A 17,007-nucleotide genomic window follows, 5' to 3' on the forward strand; every position below is an offset into this window, starting at 1 on the left:
AATGTAATGGCTTGACGCATGTACCATTTCTTTAATTTATTGATTTCTTCCGTCGTACTTGCATTTGTTTTTGTTTTTCTTTTAAAAAAATTCAGTTTATCAAAATAATAAAATAGTTAATCCCACGGTTGACGAAAAATAATTAAATAATTAGTTTGAAAGACCTGGATCATGTCGGCATAAGCGTGTGGATCAAACTTTCACTTATCTAAGGACCATACATAATTTTAGATGTAAGTTTTTAAGGTCTCAAAAAAACTATTGAAAATTATTTTGGTGTAATAGTAAAACATGTTTGATTGGAGAGGTATACAGTATACTACAAAATTCAATTATATATTTCTCTCTTTTTTTTTAATATTATTCATCATATTAGTTGTTTGGTTTCATTTCATCTTAACTTTTAAACTTTATGATTACTATATAAAAATCATTTTTCTTAAAAGATTTTTCTTATATTTCTTCTTGAGCTCAAGATCTCAAATCCTGAGTCTACTGGAGAAAGCAGAATAGAAAACTAATTATTTAATTAATGGTTTGGTCTTTGAACTACGATATATGGTTCAGACTTTTTTTGGTTACCCCACAAATCAGTGTTTTTAGATAACTTGAGTTACTTGGCTTCTTATTTGCTATCAAACAGTGTTTTAAATGAGGGTTAATGAAAAATATAACGATATTTAACCGAAAATTGAAATAGTTAACCGCATGGTGGTGGGAGAGTGGTTCTCGTTTGGTTGGAAGGATCGCCCTGTTGGTCTAGGCCAGGGATCGATCCTCCCCAGACGCAGTTTCGCTCTCTCACTCCTGTGGCCACCTGGGAATTTACATGCGGACTTGCTCAGGCGCTCCAGACCACCAGTTTATCAGAGGGCCCTTAAGTGGAGGCTTAAAAATCCCTGTGACGCGGGCTTAGGCCCAGTGGGCTAGTCATTGAAATAGTAGTTAAGTTTAAAAGGAATCATAATACCATTTTGATTATTAGACCGGTTTTGTAAGCATGTGCTATATATTTCAACTTTCGGCCAGTTGTGTGGCGTACCGGACTGGAAGAGATTCATCAACGAAGGGCAAGTGTGGATTTATAGCCATACACGTGGCAATAATAAGGAGCTTAGTTGCTTTTTTTTTTTTAGTTTTTAGTTTGTCGCGAGTTTCACACTTTTCAGTTTTCACAGAGTATAATCCACTGTGGTCGACACACCGTATTCTCTGTGGACCCGGTTTTCGCAATTTTCCCCAATTTCCTGAATTTCGGTTTGTCTTTTGTCACAATCTGACAACGCCATCGCTGCAATGCCTTCCACCACCGTATCGGCAATACCCCCGGTATCTTTCTCTCACAAAGCTTCTCTCATGTTCGGAGATCAATTTTTCTTCTTGTCCACTCGTCACAACTCCTATTCTCACTTTCCATCGCTTTCGATTTTAATGGATATCTCTTGAAACTCTCGGTCCATCTTCTCTTCGGCCATACTCTGAAATTGGATTCTAATTTGTCGCAATTTTATAAATTTGATGGAAGAACCTGAAACAAGATTCACAAAGTTCCAGAATCCACGAGGTTGTTGTTATTCCAAGCAATCTGTTTTTCTTTTCTTTTCAAGAGATTAAAGTGTTTGTTTAGAAATTGAATGTGCTTTGACATGCTACATCATCTTAATCTCTGAAAATGTGTTTGGTATTTATATTGCAGGTGAGATTATGCCGTTTGAGAAAATCTACATGTGAGATTTATGCAACCATACAATGCACTCTGAGTGATTGATCAACCATGGTAAGTGCTCTCTTAACTTCTACGTGTGTAGTTCTAGCTGCATATGTACAATCGATATTTCGAAATTAGCTTATAGGTCCAAAGGTTGGTTTTTTCCTAGCTGCATTACTAAAGCCAAGATATTCATTCACAAGTTTAAAAGTCTAAGAGCAGCTTTTTTTCTTGTTGTCATTGTTTTGGACCTGTGAATTCACTCAGGTTATGTTGTCTGATTTGGTCAAGGTTAGTGGTTGAGTCTTCCTGTCTTGGTCTCATCTTTACGATTTTTTTTTTCTTCTTTCCTGTAATGTATCATCTTTCACTGCAGTTATATCTATGCCAACCTTTACATTTGTTTATATATATGCACTGAAGTTATGCACTGTTCCATATGTCCAAAAGAAGATGAAACTGAAGGTGTCGAGTCTATTTTTACTTTAGGATTGTGTCTAATCTCTTATCAAGTTATGTTTGTCATTGTTGATCTTTAATAGATATACAATGTTCTTGAATATAAGGATGCGCATAACGATTACCTAATTATTTTAGTAGCTGTCCATATTTTAATCACACATCCTCTTCTTGTTTTTTCTGTTAACGGTGGTGTGTGGAGTTTGCAATGATATTATAGAAGATAGTCAGATCTTCATAATGTTGGCTTTTCCATTTATATACTCATTTTCTGATTCTTCTCATATTTTCCTTTTAGTAGTGGAAAACTATGGGATTTGATCCCTCAAGAGGTGGAAACCAAGAGACAATTGAAGTGACTTTAATAAAGGTAACATGGTCAGTGTCTTCAATTCTGTCTATCTTTTTTCTTATCATTCTTTGATTATGAGAAGCATGTTTAATTAGAAAACATATACTATTAATTTCTTTGTCTGCATATTCCTTGGTTTACGAAAATACCTAACTATCATGCTACACCTAATCATCATGAACTAGTCCTTTTACATATAGAATACACAAATAAAAGGCATTGACGTTTACTGACATTCAATAAAACAAAATTTTGACATAACTATAGACTTTATCGCACTGTGATCTTCTCCTCCTTCGTTCTCTTACAATCTGGTTCTCCACCACCAACAAACTGGCAAAGTCCTCTCTTGGGTCTAACATCGTCCATAACATCATCAAGACCGTAGGAACAGGTTGGTTCGGTACAGCTTGGTCCGCTCTTCAAACTTAGCTGAACTATATTTGTCTTCTTCAGCAACATACAATCATCATCTTCAGGAACATACACTAAACTCATCCCACATTTTATCACTTCACAAGTTTCTATCTTCTTTCTTGTTTCATCATCTGTCACATAGAATTCGAACGAAGCCTTTGTGTAGCAACAGTTTTTACTCTCTCCATGGAGATTCTTGACGTGGAAGCAACTGTTGTATCCCATGAAAACGTGGTCAGAAGCGAGCTTTCTTGGTTCATGGCTAAGGGATCCACACGGTTCGTTCCAGCCTGCGAGAGTGAAATCAAATCTCGTGAAGGAACCGTCTTGGTTCTCGAATTTGCCACAACACTTTACCGAGAAACGTTTCGCACTGTCTTCATAGTCCATGAATGAGACAACTACAGATAACGCAAGTCCAACAAAGTCAGTGTCACACCAGTGTGGAGGCAATGGGATTTCTAGTGAGCGTCCTAGTCTTTGGTGGCAGAACCAGCTCGGTATGTCTGTCGCTGCATAACAGATTCCAACCAGAGGCTCTGGGATGAAACCCTGTAAAAGACAGACAATAAGCTTTTGTTCTAATTTTGATGGTGAAAGAGAGAGGGAAGAATAAAAAGAATACCCGATAATAACGTTTTACAGAAGCATTAGCCATCAACTGACTTTTGATTCGAGCATGACCCACAAGACTCTGTGCGTCTTGGTTCAGTTTGTAACAGTTGCTAAAGATGAACATAGAATGGATCCTCTCTCCTACCGTCAAAGGCGTCAATGGATTTTCCAAAGTTTCAAGTGACTCGCATTCGTGTGCATCTAGATACTGCAGGTTTTGCGGAAGGACTGGTAGAGACTTGAGCATTTTGCAAAACTTTAGATCAAACCATTTCAGATTGTGAAGCTGGTTGAAGCTTTCTGGAAGATTCTCGATGTTGTTTCCGCTTAAGCATAAAGACTGCAAAGAGGATAGGCCACCGATATTATCTGGGAGTTTGTAAAGACTGCATCTTGAGAGGTAAAGATCTGTTAACCGAGAGCAGCCCAATGTAGGTGGCATGAAGAACATACTAACAGAAACTTGACTGCTTGTTCCACATAACGAAAATGTCTGGATATTGCTCAAATGCATCATCTTTGGCATCTCAGTGATGGCTGTATCATCCATAAGTAAAATCTCCAAAGATTCCATGTCTTCCTTAATTTCTGGAAAAACCTCTAATCGTGAGCAACCTGAGAGTATTAGCTCTTGTAGACATTTCAGCTTATAAAGATCAGAAGAAAGATGTTTCAGCTTTTTGCAATTCTTCAGATTCAGCAAAGCAAGTCTTCTCAAGGTTTCAATGGATTCGGGAAGGCTCTTTATAGCAGTGCCATCTAAAAGTAAAACTTCAACATTTTCTGAGATCAGTGGGAATTTCTTTAATCTGGAGCAGCCACTGAGAATAAGAGTTTGCAAGGATTGAGTTTTGAGTCCTTTTGGAAGACTCCTAAGGCTTGTGCAATCCCTGAGATTGAGGTAAACAAGCTTCTCCAAACCATTTATCGTTGTCGGCAATTTTTTCAAACTAGTACATCCTTCTAGATTCAACCTCTCAAGATTTTGAGCATTAGCCAAACCCAAACACTGATGTAAATTCAAGGAGTGACTAAGATCAACCCATTTGAGCATTCCAGCATCCTGTGAAAAAAAAAATCCAACCACAAGTTAAATTTTTGATGCAAATTAGCATTCACTTTAGCTAAGGACTTATTTAAGTACACATAAAAGCATACCTTTTCATCATCCCAAATTTCTGCTAATTGACTATGTGGCAATTTAAGGTCTACAAGATTCTTGGGGTCAAAGTCTAAAGGGATACTCTGTAGTGGGTAACCATGCCAATGTAGATATGTAAGCTCATTAGGAAGGTAATCAAGCCCCTTCCGCAAGTGCAGTTTAAATTCCACTTCACATCCACGGGAACAATGAGAATCATAAATTTTCAAGTATTTGAGATTGTACATCCCTTTTAAGGCTTTGGCACTTAGACGCATTGCTCTTAGTTTTGATGTGTCGAGAAAAATCCCTCTTATCTTGTCAGTGCCCTATCAATCAAGTGGTAGATGAACAATAGTTAATTCAAAGCAAGATGCTAAAGTATAATACCAAATTGTAGACAATAGAATATCATCAAGGATATGTCATTACCTGGCCTTTGGTTAGTATGTCACAAATATCCTCACTGTCCCATAGTCTGATATGCCATTGGCACTGGTTACCATGTCGTGATAGCCACGTAAAGTCTCTTATTCCTATTGTTTCTGCTTTTAAACTAATCTCCTTGCCCATCGTCTGCAACATGTCATGCATCTCAATGCGATTATCAGAAAGAGTGATTAGACATTTGTCAACAAGATCCTTTATCACGCTAGACACGTCCACACCATGACTGTTAAGAAGGCTTGTCACGTAATCCACGTTCTCTGATCTGAAAAAACATGCAATATCGAGAAAAACATTCTTCTGCTCAATGGTAAGCTCCTCGTAGCTTGTTTCCAGAACTTCGTAGATATCTCCATGTGATCTACATTTCAGTCTATCCAGTTTAGCTTCCCAGTACAGATTATCCCTCTCACAAAGATCAGATCCTAACACCTTAAGAGCCAAAGGGTGGCCTTTAGCGTAATCTAGAACCATATTTGTCAAACCTTCGAACTCTTTCGAAGGGCAAGAGTCATTAAACGCATTCAAGCTAAAAAGCTTCAAGGCTTCTCTATCATTCAATTTCGGGAGCACATATTTTCGGCCTTTGATCGTCTCGATCAGTTTACAGTCTCTAGTAGTAATGATAATTCTACTTCCTCCTTGATACCATTTGCAGTGCCCCATAAGATATCTGATCTGCTTTTCATCATTCACATCATCAAGCACAATAAGCAGCCTCTTGCTCTTAAGCCGGCGCTCAAATCTCTCATGTGCATTTCCAGGAGCTCCAATCTCCAAATCTCTATCATTTAGTACAGTGGAAAAGAGTTTCTGCAGCAAATATTCTAATCCGCTTCTACCCGAATTTTCGCGAATATTTGTTAGGAAGCAGCTACCGTCGAACCGACCACGCATACGTCCATACAAACAATCAGCAAGAGTCGTTTTCCCAATCCCTACCATTCCAACAATGCCTATGATATGAACAGAATCCAAATCCTCCCATGATAACAGCTTTTCAAGATTCTTCAAACGCGATTCTATTCCCACGAGACCTTCGTTCCCACTCGGAGCCAAATCATTCAGCTTCTTGAATGTGTCAACAGCAATTTCATCAACAAGGTTGGCCTCAGACGTGCTAACAAAATGAAGAAGAAGCTGGATTTAGTTTAAACGAGATAATAGAAACTTTTAACAGCATTTCTAAGAAGATAAAGGCAGAGGAAACAAAGTGATAACTTTGACACCAAAGACTGAGTAAGTTTTTTTTTGTGACATTGATGAAGTATACCTTATTTCCTTGACTACATAACCGAGAATGTTGGATGCTGAGACAAGAGCAGCCTTCCATGATGAAATCTCTTCCGGTGAAACTCCGGGAAAAGTCAATTCCTGTATCTTGACATCCGATTTTTCAACTTTGTAGAAGATCGGTACAACCAGCTGCTGGTTTCTGTTTCTACATTCGAGGATCTTCACAAGCTCTCGAAGGCACCAAGCAGAATTTGCGTAATTTGTCGAGAAGATGATGATTGCGATCTTGGATTTCTCTATTCGATCGAAAAGCGCGGTGAGATTGTCACCTCGATGGAGCCTGTCGTCGATGAATGAGTCGATTCCTCTCAGACGAAGTGCTTTTTGAAGATGACCGGTGAAGTTGTTGCGTGTGTCAAAGCCTCTGAAACTGAGAAACACATCGAATTCTGCAGAGGGAGGAGTAGATGATTCCATGAGAGAGCTCTTGATGCAATTTTTCCAGTTTACCGTACAGATTACGAAGCTAAAATGATCGGTCAACGCATAGTTTTTTGGTTTCTCTGATTATTGCCGGAAAAAGGTGTATTTATTTAGTAATTTTTCCTAAACAAATACTCCATCCGTTTCGTTTTAGTTGTCGTTTTAGGACTTAAATTTTGTTTCGTAATAGTTGTCGTTTTAGGTTTTCAATGCAAATATTTGGTAAAAATTCCAGTATTATCTCTATTGTTTTAATGTTTTGGCCAATAAAATTTTTTATAAAATTTAATGTTTTTCTTAATTTGTGTGAGAAAACTTTAAACGACAACTAAAACGAAACCGAGGGAGTACTATATTTATCTAGAAATATTTACTCAGATGTTAACCAAAAGTTCGAATATTACTAGAATATCATACATTTTCTAAAAATTACTCATATGTTTTGAGCATTTGTGTAATTACAATTAACACCCTTCATTAGTTTTTTTTTAATTAATAATTTTTAATTCGTTTTTAATTAAAAATAATAAATAAAAATTTGGTTATTCATGTCATTAATCCACATCACCAATCTCACACTCTTCAAACTCACGTTATTTCTCCTCTTCTCTTTTTTTGTCTCCAAATCCAAGAAAAGCTTTTAGATCATTTCTCCTCTTCTCTTTTTTTGTCTCCAAATCCAAGAAAAGCTTTTAGATCTAATAATCTGTAACTAACTTGGGTACAACATTGACAGAGATCTTCAAATTGCAGGATTGGGCTGAATCTTCCTAGACCTCACAGCCACAACGCTTGCCATAGGGTCCCAAATCAAAAGCTTCGTCAGATCTACTCGCAACCACGCTCACGAAAAAAGTCATCAAAAATCAAAACCCAAAACAAAGAGATCTATGGAATTCTACATGATTCGTTACAGGTTTGAGTTGAAATCAAGAATAGCTACTCTTTTACTTTGATTTTACATGTCTCTCGTTTAATCTTCCTCTCAATCGATCTATTTGGAGACATTTCTACTTCTATCTATGTTTTGATTCATACGGTTTAGTCTTCCTCCTATGTATCTCTCAAACATATTTTTACGAATCTTAATTTGATTGTTGTTATTTGACCAATAAATTTCATATTGTCTTCTCCAAAAAAATGTTGCTTTCCGATCTGTATTATAAATCAGCCGTAAAGTGATGTAACTCAGCCGTAACGTGATGTAACTCAGCCGTAACATATAATTTACACAACCTTTCGTCCGTAACGTCATCCCATAACTAAGCCGTCTTTGATAACTCAGCCAGCCGGAGAAAGTTAAGTCAGCCGTGTCGAAGCAATAATTCAGCCAAAAATTTGACAAATCAACCATCGGGTGAAAACTCAGCCGTACCTTAGGGTGGGTTATGCTCGAAAGTCAGCCATTTTATCATAACTCAGACAGATTTCAGTAAGTCAGCCGTAACTCCAGGCTGGGTTATACTCGTAAGTCAGCCGTTTGCTCATAACTCAACCATTTTTCTTAAATCAGCCGCAACATACCGTAACTCAGCCGTCACTGCCGCTATATCGCTCGACGGCTGAGTTCATTAATACACGTCAGCGATTTCTGATGTGGCGACGCGGCTTTGCTGACGTGGCAGTGGCATTCTTTGTAATTACGTTTTTTTCTGTAACGTTTAACAGGGGCACGCTGGGTATAAAAAATATACCCAAAATATGATAGTAATAAAAAAAAGATCTGTATGTTTCTGGTAATTTCATATAAAATGTATAACATCTCAATAAATCTCCCTATTTATCTATCAGAAAAATAATAATGACCGACAAAAAAAGAAAGAAATAATAAACCCAATCCCAAATTGTAATAAGAAAACGCTCTTGACAAAAAGTAAAGATGATCTTAAAAGAATCTATCTGTGAGAAAACCGTTTTTTTGGTCGAAATTTTTCTTCAAAGAACAATCAATTCCTCGAAAAGATTTGGCAAGACCAAGAAAAGTAAATCAAGAGCTTCGAAGAAGTGAAAAAAATCTGTGTAATGGAACCAGTTGAGATGGAAAAGTTCTTCCGTCGCATCATACGCCGAGAAATCGAAGAACTTGTTCAGCCTGTTACAACGTCTACTAAAACTCCCTTGTTGAAGCTGCGTTTCATAAACTCGCCGCCACGAAATATATTCACGGGTTCAAGGATTGAGGCCGAGGACGGTTCTCCAGTAACAATCGAGCTCGTCGAGACCGCCACAAACACTCGAGTCACCTTGGACTCGCTTTCGTTCTCGCGGCTCGAGATCGTACCACTGAACGGCGATTTCGCCAGAGAAAGCTGGACCTCCGATGAGTTCAACCGGAATATACTCCGGTCACGGGAAGGGAAACGACCGTTGCTCGTCGGAGATCTGACTGTGACGCTTAAGGATGGGGTCGGAGTGATCGGCGGTGATGTCACTTTCACACATAATTCGAGCTGGATGAGGAGCAGGAAGTTCCGATTAGGTGCAAAAGCGACCGAAGGAGGAGTTGTGGAGGCGATAAGTGAAGCGTTTACGTGCAGAGATCAACGAGGAGAATGTGAGTCAATTCCTAGATTAGCAGAGTAATTCTGTACGACCAGTAATCGCGAACGCATTTGCTTAATCATTTTGTTCGTTTTGGTAATGCTGCAGCTTATCGGAAACACAACCTTCCATATCCTGGTTCTGAGGTCTGGAGGCTAGAATATATCGCCAAAGACGGCCTTACAGAATCGTGTTTGTGCCAAGCTGGGATCCATACTGTCAAGGACCTTCGTCGTCATCTTACCATAAATTCAAATGCCTTACCTCGAGTAAGCTATTTAACCAAGCCAACGTTATGAAAATAGAAACATATCAAATATCAACAAGTACGGTCATACTTGATGATTTGTTTCTCCTTTGTTCACAGGATTTAGAAGGAAGGATCTCAAAGAAGAGGTGGAATTCGATTGTATCCCACTCAACGCTTTGCGTTTTGGACGAGTCAGAGTATTACGTCTACAACTCGAAAGCTCATGGAGCCTCTCTCCTCTTCAACTCTGTTTATGAGGTCATGAAAGTTTCGTTTGATGGCATCACTGTTTTAAACACCACTGAGCTTACTTCCACACAAGAGGTTCGTCAATCCATTAAGCACATATTTGTTGCTATATAAAAAGTTAAAGCCATCATAATGAATTTAATTTTTTAGTCTAAGCAAGTCAGAAGATTCTATCAAAGTGAACACTGTTATATGCATGTGTTATCTTTTAGGCACTTCTTGACAATCTGAAGCGTGAAGCTTATGAAAATACAAATAGTTTCGTCGCCGTCAATGGTGCGGACTTTGTCAGTTTTCCACCAGGGTCCTCAAAGAATCTGCAAGATGCTGAACAAACCATTGGCTTCCAAGGGTCTCAGAGCATGTTTGTAGATAGAGCATTTTCTGATACAAGTGATGTGTTTGGGCCTCTAAGAACATGTGCTAGATTTTCTGCCTCTGAAGATTATGATGTTGTAATCAGATACAGAAGAGGGGACCAAATCAACGATGATTTCATTAGCCATCTTCGAGCTGCCCTTTGCCGGAGAGGGATTTCTGTCTTTAACGAATTTGATGAGGTGGATGCAGTTCCAAAATGTAGGGTTTTTATCATATTGTTAACAAGCACATATGTCCCGTCAAACCTCTTAAACATTCTTGAACACCAACAAACAGAGTATCAAGCGGTTTATCCAATCTTTTACAGACTATCACCATACGATTTAATCAGTAACAGCAAGAATTATGAAAGATATTTTCTCCAAAACGAACCAGAAAGGTGGCAGGCTGCTTTGAAGGAAATATCTCAGATGCCTGGATACACGTTGACAGATAGGTACGTGTTCTACTTGTCTTTGATTTGGGAGAATTGGATAAATTTTGGCTAGGAAAAATAAAGCAGGTTAGCTGTTCCTGGTTAGGATTTGTATAAAGAAGCTTTTCACTCGTCTGCGACCATTAAGGTTATAGACCTTTAATATATGATCCCGGTCTTTCGCCTGATGTTTGTTTTGTTTTTACTTTATTCTTAAAATTTTGCAGGTCCGAATCTGAACTTATAGATGAGATTGTAAGAGATGCTTTGAAGGTGCTATGTTCTGGTGATAAGGTGAACATGATTGGGATGGATATACAAGTAGAGGAGATTTTGTCACTGCTATGCATCGAGTCCCTAGATGTTCGCAGCATAGGTATATGGGGTACGGTTGGTATAGGAAAAACAACCATTGCTGAAGAGATCTTTCGCAGAATCTCTGTCCAATATGAGACTTGTGTCTTCCTTAAAGACCTCCACAAAGAAGTTGAAGTAAAAGGTCACGATGCTGTGAGAGAGGATTTTTTGTCTAGAGTTTTAGAGGTAGAACCTCATGTTATTCGGATTTCCGACATTAAAACTAGTTTCTTGAGGAGTCGGCTTCAGCGTAAAAGGATCCTCGTTATTCTGGACGATGTGAATGATTACAGAGATGTTGGCACCTTTTTGGGGAAGCTTAACTATTTTGGTCCAGGAAGCAGAATAATCATGACCTCTAGAAATAGACGTGTTTTCGTACTATGTAAAATCGATCATGTCTATGAGGTCAAGCCATTAGATATTCCTACGTCTGTACGACTTCTCGATCGTGGGACATTTCAAATTGTTTTGTCACCTGAGGTTTACAAGACATTGTCACTTGAGCTGGTCAAATTTTCAAATGGAAATCCCCAGGTTCTTCAGTTCTTGAGCAGTGTTGATAGAGAAAGGAATAGGTTATCACAAGAAGTTAAGACAACATCTCCCATTTACATTCCAGGTATATTTGAAAGGAGCTGTTGTGGGCTTGATGACAATGAGAGGAGTATATTTTTGGACATTGCATGTTTCTTTAATAGGATGGATAAAGACAATGTCGCAATGTTGCTGGATGGTTGTGGTTTCTCCACACATGTCGGATTTAGAGGCCTTGTTGACAAATCACTGTTAACAATATCGCAACACAACTTCGTGGACATGCTCAGTTTTATCCAGGCAACTGGTCGAGAAATTGTTCGCCAAGAATCAGCTGACAGACCAGGAGACCGCAGCAGGTTGTGGAATGCCGAAGATATCAGGGATGTATTCATAAATGACACTGTAAGTCATCATTAATGACACTTGTAAATTTGTTCCGGCTAAAATTATTTTTGGAGGGTAAATTTTTTCTCTTTGTTTTCAGGGCACAACAGCTATTGAGGGCATTTTCCTAGACATGTCGAAGCAGACATTTGATGCAAATCCCAATGTATTCGAGAAAATGTGTAACCTTAGACTGTTAAAACTGTATTGCTCCAAAGTGGAAGAGAAGCATGGAGTATATTTTCCTCAAGGTCTTGAATATTTGCCAAGCAAGCTAAGGCTTCTTCATTGGGAATTTTATCCTTTAAGCTCCTTGCCAGAAAGTTTTAATCCAGAGAATCTTGTAGAGCTTAACTTATCAAGTAGCTGTGCAAGGAAACTTTGGAAAGGAAAAAAGGCAAGGTTTTTGGTACTACCAATTCAGTCAAATATGGTAATCATGAAGTTGCTCATGATTTTTTCTCTCTTTTGCAGAGTCTGGGGAACCTTAAAAAGATGAAACTTAGCTACTCCTACCAGTTAACAAAAATCCCACGACTTTCAAGTGCGCCGAATCTTGAGCATATTGATCTTGAAGGTTGTAACAGCTTGTTGAGCATTAGCCAGTCCGTTTCTTATCTCAAAAAGATTGTTTTTTTAAATTTAAAGGGCTGCTCGAAGCTGGAGAGTATTCCATCTACTGTTGATTTAGAATCTCTTGAGGTTCTGAATCTTTCTGGCTGCTCAAAGCTAGAGAATTTCCCGGAGATCTCACCAAATGTGAAAGAACTGTACATGGGTGGTACTATGATACAAGAAGTCCCGTCTTCGATCAAGAATCTGGTATTGCTTGAAAAGCTGGACCTGGAAAACAGCAGACACCTTAAGAATCTTCCAACCAGCATCTGCAAGTTAAAGCATCTTGAAACTCTGAATCTGTCAGGCTGCACAAGCCTGGAGCGGTTTCCGGACTTGTCGAGAAGGATGAAATGTTTAAGGTTTCTGGATTTAAGCAGGACAGCCGTTAGAGAGCTACCCTCCTCCATTTCGTATCTTACTGCTCTTGAAGAACTGAGATTTGTAGACTGCAAGAACCTCGTAAGATTGCCTGATAACGCGTGGACCCTAAGATTCAAGGTTGAATTTCGCCAAATTGACACAGAGAAGTTTTCAAGACTATGGAATAGATTTGGATGGCTCAAAAAAGTTCAGATCTCTTAGTTTCTACTTCTACTCTGTGGAATGGACACAAGAAAGAGTGTTTAAACTGTCTCCAATGTAAACGTGCCAAAGTCTGATTCAAATGCAGAGAGTCTGATGTTCCTTAAGTAGTCAACTAGATCTGGTAATGATATCTTCATCTTTTTTTTTTGGTCAAAGTAATGATATTCTTCTAAATCTTATTATGCTGCTTGTGTTCTTAGTATTACATGAGGGATGATTTGAGATTCTTCGAAGATTTTGTGATACATTTTGAATGCTACTGTGGACTTGTTTCTTGATTGGTTGTTTTGCACAAGAAACAAAAGAAGAGAGAGTGAATTCTGTTACAATGGTTCCAAGGGACGATAAATTTCTCTAAATCCTATAAAATGAGAATTGTCTTATGGAAACTCAAACTTTTGAGAATTTTATTTTATTTTTCAAACAGTGCTTTTGAGACGATAGGTTGGTGACTTGGTGTGGCATTCACACGTGCGTATCGTGGAAATGTATCAATAATTTACACGCCTAATGAAACGTACCTTTGGTTAGGTTGGTAATAGTACTTTGAGCTTATAATGCTAAACAAAGATATAAATCGAACAAAAAAACGCTGCGTTTTGTTTCCACATCTCTTTCTCTCTTAAGTCTCAAGCAAGAAAAATGGGTGTGATCTCTCCGATTGAGACTCTGTTCTTAAAGTCTCAACATCGTCTTCTTCAACCTCGAAACTATTCCTACCCACTTGTTTTTCACAACACTCGACGAGTTGCGACTTTCCCATGCAACAGCTTCTCATTCTCTTCTCAAGGTTTCACTTTCTTTCTCCTCTGTTTTTATGAAATGTATTCATCTCTTTAGTCTTCAATTCTTGTTTTTGATGAGTTTAGTTCTCTTGTAGGATCATGCTCTGTAGATTTTCCAATACAAAGTAACCTGATTTCGCAAAGTAAGTAAAATTTCAGCTAATAACTCTGTTTTTTAGGGTTGAAGCAGTTCGGTTTTTGAATGTTTATGATTTTTTGGTTTTGTGTGTTCTACAATCTAAAGATGGAAAGTCAAGTTATCCTTGGCGGAGATATGTATCCGAATCTGACTCAAACGAGGTAAAACACGATCAACAAAATTGCGACTTTTCTCGCTTTCTTGGCAAGTAACAGTAACAGTTCTGTTTTGTTTCAGATGTACCATAAGAAGGTTTCTTCTATAATGGAAACATTAAAGCAAGCCAACTCTTTTATTCCTCATGCAATTCTCTTAAGTACAATCTTAGCTCTTCTCTATCCACCTTCTTTTACATGGTTCAAGCCAAGGTTTGTATCGACCTAATTACTAGTCTGATCAAAATCTTGATTAAAACTTTAAACAGACATCAGAATCTCTAATAATATATCTGCTACTTTAGGTACTTTGTGCCTGGTTTAGGGTTCATGATGTTTGCAGTTGGAATCAACTCGAACGAAAGAGACTTTCTCGAAGCTCTTAAAAGACCAGATGCTATTTTTGCCGGTTACATAGGACAATACTTGATAAAACCTCTCTTAGGTTACATTTTCGGCGTAATTGCTGTCTCTCTTTTCAATCTACCTACTTCTATAGGTGCTGGAATTATGTTGGTCTCATGTGTTAGTGGAGCTCAGCTATCAAATTACACAACTTTCTTGACCGATCCTTCACTCGCGCCGCTTAGCATCGTCATGACATCTGTCTCAACCGCTACTGCGGTCCTCGTTACACCCATGCTTTCACTCTTACTCATTGGTAAAAAGCTTCCCGTTGATGTGATTGGGATGATCTCTAGCATTCTCCAAGTCGTAGTTACACCTATTGCCGCAGGACTACTTCTAAACAGGTAGGACATCATCTCAATCAATTAGAAATATTGTAATGTTAGCAAAAAACTAACGTTACATTATAAATGTGATTGCAGGTTATTTCCAAGGTTGTCTAATGCAATCAAACCATTTCTCCCGGCGTTAACAGTTATCGATATGGGTTGTTGCATAGGAGCACCCCTTGCTTTGAATATAGATTCAATCTTGTCTCCGTTTGGTGCAACCATCTTGTTCATCGTCATAACGTTTCATCTCTTGGCTTTCGTCGCTGGTTACTTTTTCACTGGTTTCTTCTTCAGCAAGGTACCTGATGTAAAAGCTCTACAAAGAACAATTTCTTACGAAACCGGAATGCAAAGTAGTCTTCTCGCTTTGGCCCTCGCGACAAAGTTCTTTCAAGATCCTCTCGTTGGAGTGCCTCCAGCAATCTCCGTGAGTTTGAAATATAGTTTTGTTTCATCTATTTACTTTTCGTGACAATGATTTTGTTTAACCGGGTATTTATGATTTTTTGCAGACAGTAGTTATGTCTCTAATGGGCGTCTCGCTTGTTACCATATGGAAAAACAGAAAGGAGTAGTGCCATGAACCCTAATTAGGGATTTTGCAGAATTTCTGTTGTTTATGGTCGGCTGTTCTAATTGTTTTTGTAATGGTCAGTGTTTCTGTAATAATCTAGTTATGGTTTTTTTTTTTTTTAATGGTTATGGTTTCTTAGTTATGGTTTCTTATAAAAGAACCAAGAGTTTACCCATAAAAAGTTTAAAACGATTTCAATTTTGTTCTTGATCGGTTCTGATACAAAACCCGGTTATATTAAACCAAAACAGAGCCAAGAAAGAAGAGAACAATGTACAAGTTTTTTTTTATTTACTATTCATGTGTAAGACTTGTGATATAAAGGTTGAGACTTTCATGGAACCAATGTATCAAGAATACAATTGTGTTCATGCGGAAATGGATATTGAACGGGTGATTACATATAGGTAAGTTTTGATTGAATTTTCTAGATCCATATCCCTTTTTGAGTATCTTCTCGATAATCTCCCGATAAGTCTAGCATTATTCTATATTCTGAACATCTTCCTTGTGCAATACTTTGTAATATTTTGCGGTCTTTAGGCTATCCCATGGTCCTTTGCTTAATCATGAAAAGATAAATTCTTTGGCTATATTTTGATGTTACTCATAGAAAGATTCTATGCGTTTGGGTTATCAATGCAATGAAAGGTCAAGTTCATCACTTTTAGTTAACTCTGACTTCATCACTGGTTCTATTTCTTAGTTAGTAGTAGCTAAAATCAGAAGCTATAAGAATAACCTTTTCTTTTTTGGCTATATTTACTGACTTTAGCTTTTGGTCAGAAAATCAGGACTGGCTTCACGGAAAAGAAACAACAAGAAGTTTGGTTCTTGAAAGTCAAAACAGCATGATTTCTCGACCATTAAGGATAGGTAGGGTTCTTAGTGGGGATGTGTAAGCCACTTATTATATATTGCAGGTCTCATGATTTGATGATTCTTCCATTTGAAAGTTAACATAATTAACATCTCTAATCAATCTCTCTCTAATCAACAATGGTTATGAATCATGGTGGAAGATGATCTAAGCATTATCTATAAAATTTATTCGTGGTTTTGCTTAAAAGAAGATTGTCATGTCTGATTACATCAATTATTTGTATATTGTAAAATATTTTAATCATTGTTCTCAATTGTTTTGGCAGCTTATCTTTTGATATTTTCACATTATTGATTTTAAATACAAAAAAATAAATAAAATTTATTTTCTTAAGAAACCACAAGCTTAGAGACATATTTGCAACAATAATTTCACTTTAGATGAAAAAAAAAAATTTCACTTTAATTATTGCTTAAAACAAAACCAAATCAAATAATATAAAATTTGGTAAAATTCTGACTTTTTCTTATATCAGCTAAAAATGTTTAACTAACGGACTGTGGAAAAAGAGGTAGAAAAAACAGTGGACTGCGGAGGAATGGTAAAATAGCTG

At 37.7% G+C, this 17,007-nt stretch overlaps 3 protein-coding genes and 1 long non-coding RNA gene across 8 annotated transcripts; 3 read left to right on the plus strand and 1 right to left on the minus strand.

The window, feature by feature from the left end:
- Positions 1 to 968: 968 nt before the first annotated feature.
- Positions 969 to 7,970, plus strand: LOC110227558. 5 transcript variants are annotated; one of them, XR_002331266.1, is made up of 4 exons: positions 969 to 1,564; positions 1,697 to 1,777; positions 2,466 to 2,545; positions 7,612 to 7,970. It is a non-coding gene; the product is annotated as an uncharacterized LOC110227558 (long non-coding RNA). The 5 variants fall into 5 exon arrangements; XR_002331267.1 differs by having other exon boundaries at positions 2,466 to 2,537; positions 7,595 to 7,970; XR_002331268.1 differs by having other exon boundaries at positions 2,466 to 2,537.
- On the minus strand, positions 2,623 to 6,910 carry LOC9310808 (disease resistance protein LAZ5). The gene is made up of 5 exons (XM_002874695.2): positions 6,413 to 6,910; positions 5,125 to 6,259; positions 4,710 to 5,021; positions 3,562 to 4,614; positions 2,623 to 3,488 (listed from the first exon to the last, which is right to left on the minus strand). The coding sequence occupies exons 1-5, from the start codon at positions 6,850 to 6,852 to the stop codon at positions 2,790 to 2,792; spliced, it is 3,639 nt and encodes a 1,212-aa protein (XP_002874741.1). The 5' UTR covers positions 6,853 to 6,910; the 3' UTR covers positions 2,623 to 2,789.
- Positions 7,971 to 8,705: 735 nt separating the features above from the next.
- LOC9310809 (probable WRKY transcription factor 19) lies at positions 8,706 to 13,456 on the plus strand. The gene is made up of 7 exons (XM_021021976.1): positions 8,706 to 9,412; positions 9,508 to 9,668; positions 9,767 to 9,973; positions 10,111 to 10,715; positions 10,922 to 11,993; positions 12,076 to 12,372; positions 12,450 to 13,456. The coding sequence occupies exons 1-7, from the start codon at positions 8,881 to 8,883 to the stop codon at positions 13,173 to 13,175; spliced, it is 3,600 nt and encodes a 1,199-aa protein (XP_020877635.1). The 5' UTR covers positions 8,706 to 8,880; the 3' UTR covers positions 13,176 to 13,456.
- A 165-nt stretch (positions 13,457 to 13,621) lies between these two features.
- LOC9308708 (probable sodium/metabolite cotransporter BASS5, chloroplastic) lies at positions 13,622 to 15,913 on the plus strand. Its single transcript, XM_021022036.1, has 7 exons — positions 13,622 to 13,968; positions 14,059 to 14,106; positions 14,208 to 14,263; positions 14,340 to 14,470; positions 14,563 to 15,009; positions 15,088 to 15,424; positions 15,510 to 15,913. Exons 1-7 carry the CDS (start codon positions 13,821 to 13,823, stop codon positions 15,570 to 15,572), a joined length of 1,230 nt encoding a protein of 409 aa, XP_020877695.1. The 5' UTR covers positions 13,622 to 13,820; the 3' UTR covers positions 15,573 to 15,913.
- Positions 15,914 to 17,007: the final 1,094 nt, after the last annotated feature.

Source organism: Arabidopsis lyrata, assembly GCF_000004255.2.
Source record: "Arabidopsis lyrata subsp. lyrata unplaced genomic scaffold ARALYscaffold_6, whole genome shotgun sequence".
Taxonomy (NCBI): Eukaryota; Viridiplantae; Streptophyta; class Magnoliopsida; order Brassicales; family Brassicaceae; genus Arabidopsis; species Arabidopsis lyrata.